Source organism: Drosophila bipectinata, chromosome 2L (assembly GCF_030179905.1).
Source record: "Drosophila bipectinata strain 14024-0381.07 chromosome 2L, DbipHiC1v2, whole genome shotgun sequence".
NCBI classification, from domain to species: domain Eukaryota; kingdom Metazoa; phylum Arthropoda; class Insecta; order Diptera; family Drosophilidae; genus Drosophila; species Drosophila bipectinata.
Window position 1 is genome coordinate 19,444,812 of NC_091736.1, and position 12,686 is coordinate 19,457,497.

General features: G+C 42.9%; 2 protein-coding genes across 4 annotated transcripts in view; both read left to right on the forward strand.

The window, feature by feature from the left end:
- Positions 1-12,686, forward strand: part of LOC108123739 (uncharacterized) — a 107,770-nt gene that overhangs the window by 12,673 nt on the left and 82,411 nt on the right. The window lies entirely within an intron of this gene.
- LOC138925706 (uncharacterized) lies at positions 4,537-5,392 on the forward strand. The gene is made up of 2 exons (XM_070276772.1): positions 4,537-4,694; positions 4,753-5,392. The coding sequence occupies exons 1-2, from the start codon at positions 4,690-4,692 to the stop codon at positions 4,925-4,927; spliced, it is 180 nt and encodes a 59-aa protein (XP_070132873.1). The 5' UTR covers positions 4,537-4,689; the 3' UTR covers positions 4,928-5,392.

Sequence of the window (12,686 nt, forward strand, 5' to 3'; positions counted from 1 at the left end):
TCATCATAAAATCTGCCACAAATGCTTTGAGAAAAAATCACAGCTACACAAGCTATGCATATTTTTAGTTATATATTAAACTGACAATTTTAAGAAATACTAGCTCGACATTTCTAATTCATTAGAAAGGAAGAGATTGCCCAATGTTTCTCTCAGTGCCAATGGAGTGTGGAAATCGCAGAAAACGGAAGCTGGGCCAGCGCACATTCATAAGTGAAAGACAAAAGGCGCCAAAAGACAAAGGCCCTGGCAGAGAAAATAAAAAAACACAAAAAGGAGCAAGAGAGCACGCAGCAATAGGAACTAACATGGAAGGGGGACCAAGCTTAGGGGCCGGGAATTGCAACTTGCTGCGACATGTAAGAATTATTATCTACTCTTGCACTCTCAAGTGGCCCCCAAAGAGAACGGTGGCGCAGGGGAGGACAATGAATAATGTCCTTGGCGCGCAATGCGGAAGTGCAGACTGCAAGGACCCGAAAGGATCCGGCAGCAGCCGCAGTAGGTAAATAAAATAAAGCCATAAAGGAAATATGCTTTCGTGAACGTTTCAATCGGCATAAAATTTTATAACCAGCATTTTATTTTCACTCAGCCAAACAAGCGAACGCTTTGCATCCCACAAAAAACACACACACATACATATATGTAGAATAAACTAAAACTTTTTTGCACTCTGGCATTTTTGCACAATTTTCGGTATGGCGCTCCAAAGAGCTTCGAAAAATTCCATAAATGTCTACAACGCATTGAAATTGTGCGGCGAGCGGCGGTTAAGTTGGGCACGATTGGAAAGGATGAAGTAATATGGTAGCTCTGCTCCCCTCAAAAATTTGCTAAAAAGCCCCACCCCCCTAAACAGCAGCGCTGTTGCGAAAGTATGTTTTACGCTTTCTGCCGTTTTTGGCACTTTTCTGGCCGTTAGCCAAATTACTCGCCGAGTAGGCCAACAGGGCGTATGCGTAATGCGAGCCCTGGCGTTTCTAGCTTTTAGCTTTGAAGTGACCCACGTGAGCGTGGCACACAATGTGCCATCGGCTGTTTGCTGTTCACTTTGTGGGCTTGTACAAATATTCTATATTTATGTGTGGCAAATGAAAATTTAATCAGTTGGCTAATTGAATTGGGTTCTGTGTGGGCTTCGTTTTAGTTTTCAATTGCATATTTGATGGGAATGATTTGGTGCCAATGACAAAAACAAATGATTAGATTTTCACCCTCACCCATAAAACTCAACTCAAAGCCGTATTATTTTTCAAAAAAATTATTTCCCGTCATGTTTCTATTTATTTTCGTGTATCCGCAATGCAAATGAAGTTGTTTTGGTGCTGGTCTGTCTTTTATCTTTGTTTTTATTATTTTTGCAATTAAATTTCATTTGTGAAAATTACACGCCCCCTTAACAAATGCCCGAAAATGGCAAGTGGAAAAAGGAAGAAGTTGCAAAAAGAAAAACATTGGAGAGGGACTGATACTTATTACACTTTAAAAAATATATTTGAGAATCACAGATCTAGTATATGTTGACTTTGAATATTTAATACATATCTTTATTTGGTCAAAAAATATTTTAAAACAAGAAAGCAAAGCTAACTTCGGGCGGAGCCGAAGTTGATATACCCTTGCAGCTAAAACCGGATATATATCGCAAACATCGGATATAGTTGGCCGATCCTTATGATTACATCATAATAAAACCAATTAATTACAATAAAAAATCTAAAAAAAAGTCCCAAGCTTCTATCTTCAAAAATACGAAAGTTGATATTTCTACCAAAAACCATTTCCGATCGTACAGTTATATGTCAGCTATAAGATATAGTCAACCGATCGTTATGAAATTTGGTAGATCGGATTAACTGACCAAAAATATAATGTGTACCAAGTTCCAGCTTTCTATCTTCAAAAACACGAAAGTTGGGTCATTTCCGATCGTTCAGTTATATGGCAGCTATAGGATATAGTCGGCCGATCCTAATGAAATTTTGTAGGTCGGATTAACTGACCAAAACTATAATCTGTACGAAGTTCCAGCTTTCTATCTTTAAAAACACGAAAGTTGGGTCATTTCCGATCGTTCAGTTATATGGCAGCTATAGGATATAGTCAGCCGATCCTTATGAAATTTGGCATGTCGTAATATTTTGCCAAAAATAAAATCATGTCAAATTTCAACTCTCTAACTCTAAAAACACCAAAGTTATACCATTTCCGATCAATCAGTTATATGGCAGCTATAGGATATAGTCGGCCGATCCCGGCCGTTCCGACTTATATACTGCGTGCAAAGAAGGGTGTGTGCAAAGTTTCAAGTCGATAGCTTTAAAACTGAGAGACTAGTTTGCGTAGAAACAGACAGACGGACAGACAGACAGACGGACAGACGGACAGACGGACAGACGGACATGCTCATATCAACTCAGGAGGTGATCCTGATCAAGAATATATATACTTTATAGGGTCGAAGATGTCTCCTTCACTGCGTTGCACACTTTTGGACAAAATTATAATACCCTCTGCAAGGGTATAAATATATTTGAGAATCACAGATCTAGTATATGTTGACTTTGAATATTTAATACATAAATTTATTTCGTCAAAAAATATTTTAAAAATATTGCTTTCTCTGTGCCACAAAGTTGCAAGTGCACAAGAAGTCCTCCCGACCCTCGTTGTCCTTCCATTCCATCCCACTCCATTGGCTGTCACTTTTTTCGAGGTATTTCCTCCTTTTTCTCTCTTTGTTTGTCTACTTGTTAGCAGCCGCCTTGGCATTAACACGTTAAAAATTCGCTGTCTGTTTTTTGCCCAGCCATCCACTCCCTCTGGCACTATTTCCGTTTCGTTTTAAGTGAGCCATAAAAAACAAAAATCAACGGGCTTTCTGTCACCCAGCGCCTCGTTATTTGTTTGGCCATGTTTACGGAAATCATTAACATTTTCCCCAAGCTCCCGCACGGCTCTAATGAATTGGAATTGGCCTTAAAGAAAACTTGATTCGGAGAAAAGGAAAAATGTTATTCTGCAAAAAGCAATTTCCAAATTGAGAAATCAAGTTGAGCTTCAGAGAAAAATTACTTGAACTTCCCATAAAAAAAATGGATTCTGGACATATTGGGACAATAGTTCTGATTTATGGCAACCTTTTTTGTCATTAGACTTCCCCAGTGACACCATATTGTTAAAGTTTTAATTTATTTGTGTTTCAGTAAAAACTATAAATGCGAACATAAAGCGAAAATGGTTTCGGTGATTTATTCCGCTCACTTTGAAAGTGGGTAATTGCCTTACTTTCACTCGGCTTTTCCACTCACTACGATGGCCTGCTTTTCATGCCTCATAACGCGACCCCAATGAGGCTTAGCCGGGAGCTTCATTCAACTCGGCTCAACTTAACTTTTCACTTTCAATTTGCCAGGCTCTGCGGCCCATAAAGCGAGGCGTTTATGGCCGACACGCGTGCCCCACAACGCACTCTCTCGGCCAGCTCACACCCGAAAAAGAACTTTCATAATTCATAAGCTGCAGGAATAAACTGCCGGCCGAGGGGAGCCTACTAAGCACACGGCAGCTCTCGGATTTACACTTTATAGGACTAGGGTAGTGGAGCAGGGCCACAAATCACATTCTAACAGCCTAATAAGTTGGCCAGCCGAATTTGAATATTGGCCAGAGACAGACATGTGTCTAACATATACTCTCCTCTGGGCCAAAACGGAATGACGTTCACAATTTTCTGATACGTCATTGGGAGTGGAAAGGAATCTAGATGGGCGAGTACACTTAATGGCGACTGTGAGATACCTCCTAAAATGCTGCCTACATATCGGCAATGTTTAAACCACAAAATATGATACATCTTTTAATTTACCAAATGTTTTTGGTTTCTACATCATCTAATGTGTGTACATTTTCCCAACATTATGCCCGAAAGCCCCCAGTAGCATGTAAAAAAAAGTAATGCGAAAAAAATCGAAATGATGAACAGAAAGATGAGGCCACTCCTGGCCCCCACTCAGTGCTTTTTATTTGCGTTGGCTTTTATGACATTTCAAGGGAAAATTTATATAATAATCATAAAAGCGGGAGAGCATGACCGTTGCGGAAATGCTGCGATTTATTTGTATTTGTAGATTTGTTCCAGATCCAGTTTTGTTTGTTTTTTATTTGCAGCCAATTGATTTGACTGGCGGCAGGAAGCTGGTGAGAGCGATGATGGGCATGATTTTTTTGAGCAGCGGCGATGCTGCACGCCCCGGGGATTGTTTTTGGTGCTGGGGCACATAAAAACTTAACATCATATGGCTTCGGCTCGGTTTGCGATGCACGAAGCCGTCTTTGTTGCCACAGCGGCTCGCTTTATGTGGCATGAATGCTTTTATGGGCCACCACCCACACACATTCCGGAGTGGCTTGTTCAGCAACTTGGCAGTTTGGCAGCTTCGGCGCGCATCAAATCAGGAAATGGTTGCAATTAAAGTGTAAATAATGATGCACCAACCCTGAATTACAGGGATGTGAGCCAGGGGCCTGTTCTGAATTTCTCAAAATCAAGTAGGCTGTGGCTGTGTGTCAGTCTAGTTGTGTGTTTTCGATTCTCGGTAGTCAGTCAGTACACCCGAAAACCTCAACCCGTTAACATCATACAAACATAAGTTTTATTACATCAAACACAAAAAACAGTTCAAAATGTTGTAAGTATTTCGCGTCGGAAATAATTTTTTTGCTCAGAAAGCTTTCCTTCTCGTTTAGTGACTGGTTTGATTCAATTTCATTGCCGACCTTGAAGGACCTTAGCAACATGAAGAACCTTGCGATCCAGAAGATCGCAGCCCTTGAGGTCAAAGGGGTCTACTGGGGCCGTCGCTTCGGACTGGACGAGTTCGAAGAAGACGCCCTTTTCCGTTTTCTACGGGAAAAGGCCTAAGCTCGTCCGTAGCTGCCCTCCATAATCAAAAACTACTCAGAAAATACGCGCCTGCTTCTTTGTGAAGCCACACCTTTGCTTTTGCACTGCTCCTATCTGTTACTCTGCTATGAAGACTGCTCCTATCTGTTACACTACTATGAAGCCTGCTCCTATCTGTTACACTTTTATGAAACCTGTTCCTTTTTGTGGATATGCATGATACCCGCTTAGCCTTTTATTATGATGACGGCGGACACCGATACTGAATACTGAAACAAAAACCGAAGAAAAAAGCTGCAATTTTCACACCAATTCATCCAGACTGTAAGAGGAGGAACCAGACATATCTGTATGACGGGGGAATACGTCAAAAAAATGCTGGATAATGCCAGTAATTTTTTTTCTCATCGTTCTTATTCAAACCCATGTCGAATCGCTTGGTCACAAAAAGGAAAAAGCCAATAAATAAGTGTATGTCCTAGATTCCCATTTCGTTTTTTAATTAAAAATATTTTTCGCCAGCGTTTTGCATTTTGAAAGGTGGGCCGGACATTTTTGTTTCCTTTGCACGGCGAGTTTCCATTATGGACCGCCTTTTATTGGAGGAGAAAGAATCCTTTGCCTCGTCGGACTCGCCCACTTGTCACTTGAACTGTCAATTACATTTGCGAACGCCCATCCGCCCAGCTTTCCCACATCAAACTCATTTTCATGTGCATGCATGCGAGATTTTCCTTCAACTCTCTTATTTTCGTTTTCATTTTCATCTTTTTTCCATTTGTTTTCCTTTTTGTTGGATTGGACTTATTGCTCTGTTGCGGCGTTTGATTAACATTTAAATTTGCTTCTGGCGGGCCCTGCCAAGGCGAATGTGCATCTGACAGTTGAGTTTGTCGGCTTGGGCAGCGCGGCACATTTTCTTTCCAATTCCACTCGAATTTGCCAGGGTCGTGGGTCGAGGTCCGAGCCTCATCCCCAGCCCCAGCCACAGCCGGCGGAGCCCGAGAGTGCAAATTGTGTGCTTATGACACACAATAATCAATTGTTTTAGCCCCACTTATCGATGGCCATAGAATCCTAACTGAATCCTGCTCTGGACATTCAATTCTAGTCAAGTCTTGACGTTATTGATGGCCTGCTCACACATCGCACTTGTATTTATATTGTATTTGGCTGCGAAAATTGTTTATTGTTTATTGAAATGAAATATGGCCCGTGGCCTGCTGCAATTTGCATGCGTTGATTGCCGATATGAAGTGTGAGCTTTCGAAGCCAGTCGGCTGAAAATAGAAATTAAATTTAAAATGTGAAGCATCATCTCTCTGTATGAGCAGTCAGAAATGTTTCTCTAAAAACTTGAAATCAAAACTCTAATGCCTCGCCTTCAAAAACTGCACTTAGCTTTAACAACTGCACTCGGATGCTGCAGATTCTGCACATGAGTGGATGGGTGTGGGCTTAGGACGGCAAATCCTGGCCAGAATGGTGGCGGGACTTGAGTACGTGTTGATTATGGAGCGTGTTTGTTATTATTATTGTTGCCGCTTCTGCTTCTTCTTGTGGTTAATGGCAGTGGGGAGATACTATAGTTGGGCATAGTGGGAGGGCTGCGAAACTTCTAGACCATTTACCATATTCCCGACCAGCAGAAAGCGTAGTTTTTTATGCAAATATTTAAGAGCATCATCGAAGCACGGCGAGTGCAAGATTCTTTCCTCGCCACGGGATGCGTACGGGCGTGTGTGTGTGTTGTATCTGGGTTTGCGTTTGCAATAATGCTCTGTGAAGGTGGGGAGCGGTGCGGGAGGAAGAACCTATTCCTGTAAGCCATATGTAGATATATGTTTATGTCTGTGCACTACACTCGACGATAAAATCGTCATGTAGTCGTAATGTCTGCATCAAATTGCATTTGCCCAACGCCTCTGGCACGTCGCTAACTCTCAGCCCCCTGCCACCAGTCCTACTCTGCCTTTCCCCAGGGAGGTTCCATATGTGTCGACATCGTCAACGCAATGTGTATTTATGCATAGTTTAATGCGGTTCAATGTCTGGTAACGACATCAAAACACAACCAGGATCGAAGGGAGTCGACGGGACATGTCGCAGCTTCCCCGAGCACGCTGAAGTCATAATCATAATCAGGAATCATACTCGGAGGGGGCGGTGATCGGGTGAAGCTGCGTCTGAGTTGAATAGATATTTTTATTATTTTCAAATTGAATTCGCATATCGTTAGAAAGGCAAAAAACCAACGAGTGGAGACGTCAGAGCAGGGCGCTCTGCGGTTGAATGCACGTTAACCAAATCGGATTTGTTTAATATACGATCCGGAATTCGAATTTGATTGCTAAGTGCACTGCATGTGCGTATCTGTGCTCTGCCAATGTTATGACAATCCCTAAGTGGGGGGATTAAGCGACAAGATAAGGGAATCGTTTCGACTGGGGCTGTTACATGACAATTTCAAGGGGTTAGCTGTGTTAAGAAATGTAACTATGGGGCCTAGAATAGGCATTTAAAGGCACACTTCTGGCTCGAGTTTAATTCCCAGAACTAGCACGTGAAGGGGCTCAACGATAGGCGAAAAGAAATATTATCCTGTCTGCTTCTGGTTCATCCTGCGCCGACCTTGGCATTTTCTTTTGCAGACGCAGACAAAGACGCTTCGTCCGTGTCATTCGCTTGTCTAGGGGCATTTTATCATTCTCTTGATTTCAAGTACCCGCAGAGATGTATTTCATTCGCTTGGCCCCTGCCCGGTAACCAGCGACCAGCGACCAGTGTCCTGTATCTTGTATCCGGTGTCCTTCGCTTCCACTCGACGATTTGAAGATGCAAAAATGTCCATTTAACCGAGATTTATGGCAGCCAGCAGGGTTATTTATGGCAATTTGTTTTATTTACACGATATCTGCCAGTGGCCAGATGGAAGCCCCACCTACTGCCCCTGCCCACACGCCGGCACTAAGCACTCGCAAATAAATTTGCACAAATTATTATGGGTCAGGGGGATTAAATGCAAACACGGCCTGGACAAAAAAGAGGGAAGGTGTGCCTATGGCCACGGTTAAATGGATAAAATTCGATGAGCGGCGGGTCGGACGAGGGAACAGGGGCCCTCACGGCGCCCGCGGGTCAGTTTATCGCATTTATTGGCGCTCTATATTTTATACATAAATTCTGAGCCACGCTGCGCGGTGCAGGTGCAGTTGCAGGAGCAGATGCCCACAAAAGCACACTCCCATCGAGGCAAACAAACGGAAAAATGAGACCCAATGCAAATAGCTTAATACACATTTTTTGGCCTCGCCAAAGCAGGGTTCGTCCTGGTCTTTTTCGCAGCCGTGGCTGTATAAACATGTATCTGCATATATTGTATAAATGGAAAACTGGGAGCCCGCCAGCAAAATGAATGCCGCATAAATCCACGCGGCTTCGTGTGCTAGATTTCATGGCTATGATTTTGTAATAAAAATGCATTTTTATTACGAAAATAAATTGCGTTCCCCCACGGCTCTTTCTTTATTAATCAGTTTTTGCACTTTTTGTTAAATTGCTTTCAGGGCTTGAAAATATTTTAAATTTTGCTGCCCAAGACCTCCAAGTTATTACGTATTTCATTCATCGCCAGAGGCAGCTTTCAAAGCTGCGGAAGAAGACGAGTATTAATTAGTTAATTAACGCTCAATGGTGCAGAAATGTGCCGAACTGAACACGATAGCTTATTTAGCTAATTATCCTTGGGTTAATGTGCCGAATGCGTAATGGGAAATAATTTTGGGTGGAAGCCACATTAATAAAGAAGTTCAAGAAGATAGCAGTTGTCAGTTCTTAATAAGACATTAAAGCAGAATAACAGAGCAAGTAATAGCTTACACATTTGAAATATCACGTATACGCAACGTTGCAGTTGGGAGTACAAAACTGTTGCATGTAAAGCGGACTTTCGTGTTGTAAAACCACAAATTTTAAAGTGCCAGCAATCGTGCTACAAAACCATCAAAAAAGTCAACAAAAAGTTGATGCAAATACAAAATGGCGGCAACTGCAAGAAGAGGCAACAACAGTGCTTGTAGCATACATAAGTGGAACATTGTCAATCCCTTTTCAAAAAACTTTTATTGTGCAGTGAGGCGTAAACAAAAATGCCCCTAAAATAAATACAAATACGAGGACAAGGACGAGACAGACGCACAAACATTTGCAAACATGCCCATACACACGCAGACACACACAATATGGCTGCGTGGAAAACTAATATGCTTTAATGGCTTAGGACTTTCAGGACTTTGAATGGCTGCCTTCACAATGTTATCCTTTTCTTCAGCCTGCGAGCTGCCTTTGTTGTATCTGTGTGGCGTCGCCTTTTGGCGTAAACAAGTCAGTTGGATAAAAAGCCATGACAAACAGTCGATCACTGTGAGAAAATACTTATCCAAAATAAATGATAGATTTCAAAGGCTTGAAATTTAGAGCTTGAAATGCTGAAATACATTTGCATATGTTTTTTAAATATTTTTCGTTGCGTCTAGAAAGTCCTATATGTCCTCTTGAGCCCCCCTTTCTTTTATTTCCGACAACACCACTGCTCCCTCGGTGACGGCTGCATATGTTTGGCTTGGCTTGCCTCTGCTTAATGCGCAAAATATTGCGATGATCAATAACAATCGCCTGTCCCCTGCAGCTTCACGCTAAGCCCGCCCTGCCCCATTGCCTGTTATCATGTTTGGCGTCATTATTGTTGTAATTTATTTGCGCTCTGCACATTTTTCGCTTACGCCTTCACTCGGTTTTTGCCCTTTGTGCGGCACTTTGTTTCTGTGGGCGGTTCGGCGGACTTTTATCAACCCAGCCAGCCAAAGCTGCGACAAATGTGGCAAGCTGGAAAATCCCATACGGAGAGACAGTTTTCGGGACGCTGCCTGTGGGGCTGGGAGTGAGTGTGCAGCTGGCATTTGCGTTATGCGTTTGATCTTTCAATTATGGTTTATGGTTGATTGATAATTGGGCAGTGGGAGTGTGGCCGCAAACCAAACCGAAATCAAAGCCAGAAGCAGGCAGTGAGGTGGATGACTGTCTTTGCAACCAAATTTCAACCGAGTATGACTCACATAAATTAGCTTCAAAGTATTATCATCACAATATTGACTTAAAAGATAAATAAACTAAAGATTTATTTCTCCGCTAGTAATTCATTTTAATGAGAATTGAATATAAATGCGAAGAGGATATGTATCCACTTATAAAGGCTTCCTTTTTTTTACCACCTAATAAATTAAATTACTCAACGAAGGGCTGACCTTCTTTAAGAGCTGCCCGAGTGAACACCTGAATAAAGCATCTGCTTTCTATCCCCTCCGTCCTTGGGCATCCCTACCTGTCGAGCATTAATTTGCACAAATGACAAAAGCATGTTTGCTAATGGAAAACCTGTCTGTCAAATTTGCTTAAGTGAGTAAAATTTATTTTTGCCTTGGTTTTTTCTCGTTCACCTCTGCCCTATGGCCTCTGCATTGCTCCTTCCTGCCATCTTCCCTTCCATTTATCGCCAGTATGAAACGTCCTTCTGCGTTGACACGACATCAGGGGTTAATAACGAGTAGACATAATTAGTGGCGGAGTGCAGCCGGCGGAGGGGCGACTGCAATTGCAGAGGGGCGACAAACAGGAGCCGAGAGACCGCTCCTCATTTATCATCCGATTCTTGAAATCGTCTGCATTTGACACGTCCTGCCAGGGCAACAATAAATTTAAAGCCATTCCGAAGTGAGAGCAACAAATTATCCCCCGGCTCACACACACCGACACAATTAGTTAGGAACTAACTCACTTTCCGAAAACAAAACTCCGGCAAGAAAAACCGAAACACCACAAAAATAAAACTTGAAATGAAAACTATGCTCTGGTGATTTATGTTCTCCAGAAGTTGCCCGAAGAAGCGAGCGGCCAGAGCCGGAAAATCCGAAACTATGCTCTGCTATGCAAAACTTCAAAAACAACTGCCAGGCGCCGAGGAGGGGTCGAAGGCCAAGCCGCAGCAATAAAAATTGACGGCGGGGCGAGGATAAAGAATCCTGCCTGCCTACCAGAACTATGGCCGAGCAGAACACAGAAAGCCCGGGAGGAAAGCAACTAAGCCACATGTGTCGCGTCTCGATCGAAAGCGCCGTAAATTAGGTCAGCGGCAAAAAGGGCAATGTGGATTGGTGGCTGTTGTTGGGTGGCAGTGGAAAGCGGCGGAAAAGCGGGAAAACCTTCACCAGAGTGTAGCTCACCCACAGCGATACAAATCGCTGGAGCATACCAAATCATGAGGGTAAAACGTGCTCACACTTTATACGTAGGAGTCTGGGATACGTAGGGATTTCCAGCTACAGTTGGGGAAAAATTTAATATATCTGTGCCAGACTCTAATGGTTTTCTATTAAAGTGCTGGAAATACATAAAAGCATTATAGGTCTAGTAGTTAATAGTAGGTTTAATCTGTAATAGCTCTACTCACAGTAGCTCCCCTTGAAGATTCTTTCAGTGAACTGCCATTAGCCTTCCACAGATAGAAAGGGCCACTCCATTCTGTTGCAGTAAGTGTATTTATCAATTTGCAATTGCAAGTGGCGCTGCCACACAAAAGAGAAATCACTGGAAATTACATTTTATTGCCATGCGGCTTTTTATCGAGCTCCAATCGAACTCTCTATAGATAGTCAGGTGCCTAGACCTGCACTAAATAACTTAGCCTCCCCTGCTTTTGCGCTGAAACCTGCTTTCCTCGGTGGCTGCCTTTCTGGGTTGGAAACTTTGGAAAAGTTTCCGTAGCTGCCTGCTGGTGTGCGTGTCGTACACACACACTCCCCCACACGCCCGGAGAAAGCCACGAATATTTTTTGCCATTGCAGGCAGTTTAAAGTTAAGCCAAGTCGTTGAAAAGTTGGCTTTGCGGCTACCGCAGCCCGAAGGCTTCAAAGTAAATGTGCTGCGAAAGTCAATCAAGCGTTGCAACAGCGACTTTCTATCCACCGGCCCGGTTGCTCCGCTTTCCTGCCACTTTCCCGCAACTTGGCCAGTAACAGCATTTACATCTTGATTGCAATTGATAGGTGGTTCGGAGGGCTTCCAAAGTTGAGTGCATCCGTAGAAAGTTAAGGGTGCCTGGCTCCCCATTAAATATTAATCATGCCGGAAGTGGACGATAAGCTTCTGGTGAAATGGAATGCATTGAAGTAATTAACAACGATTTTAATGCAGTTTTTCACACAGCAAATGCCAGAAAGTAAAAAATCACCTTTTTATGAATATTATGATGGAAACACCAATTTAATCGCCTAGTTTTTGTTTGCTTTGCTTTACTTTTTATTATGTTTCTGCGCATTTTAATTATTTTTCCAATTTCACTTTTGAGTGAGAAAATAATTGCCTCCTCTTCGGAGCCGTGGTTTGGATCCCCTGGGAATAAGTCCAAAACTCCCTCGTCCTTATTCCTGCCACCGTAAAATTATACAAATTAATTTGGGAGCGACAATTGCGTCGAGTCTAATTTAAGTGAGAAGGGGGCCGCGGAAAAAAGGAAAGTGGGAAAACGAAGACAAGGCCCTCCGCGGGCGGGAGGATCTATTCCGGGGGCGATTTCCTGTTTAGACCGGGGGCTGTGGACAGGGCATCGCATTAATTATGCTCAAGTGTCCGCTGGGATGCGGCCAACACTTGCTCCATAATGACTTCTGTACCGACTTGCCGCCGAAGAGAAAGGATTTGTTTAAAATTCAGATTTGATTTC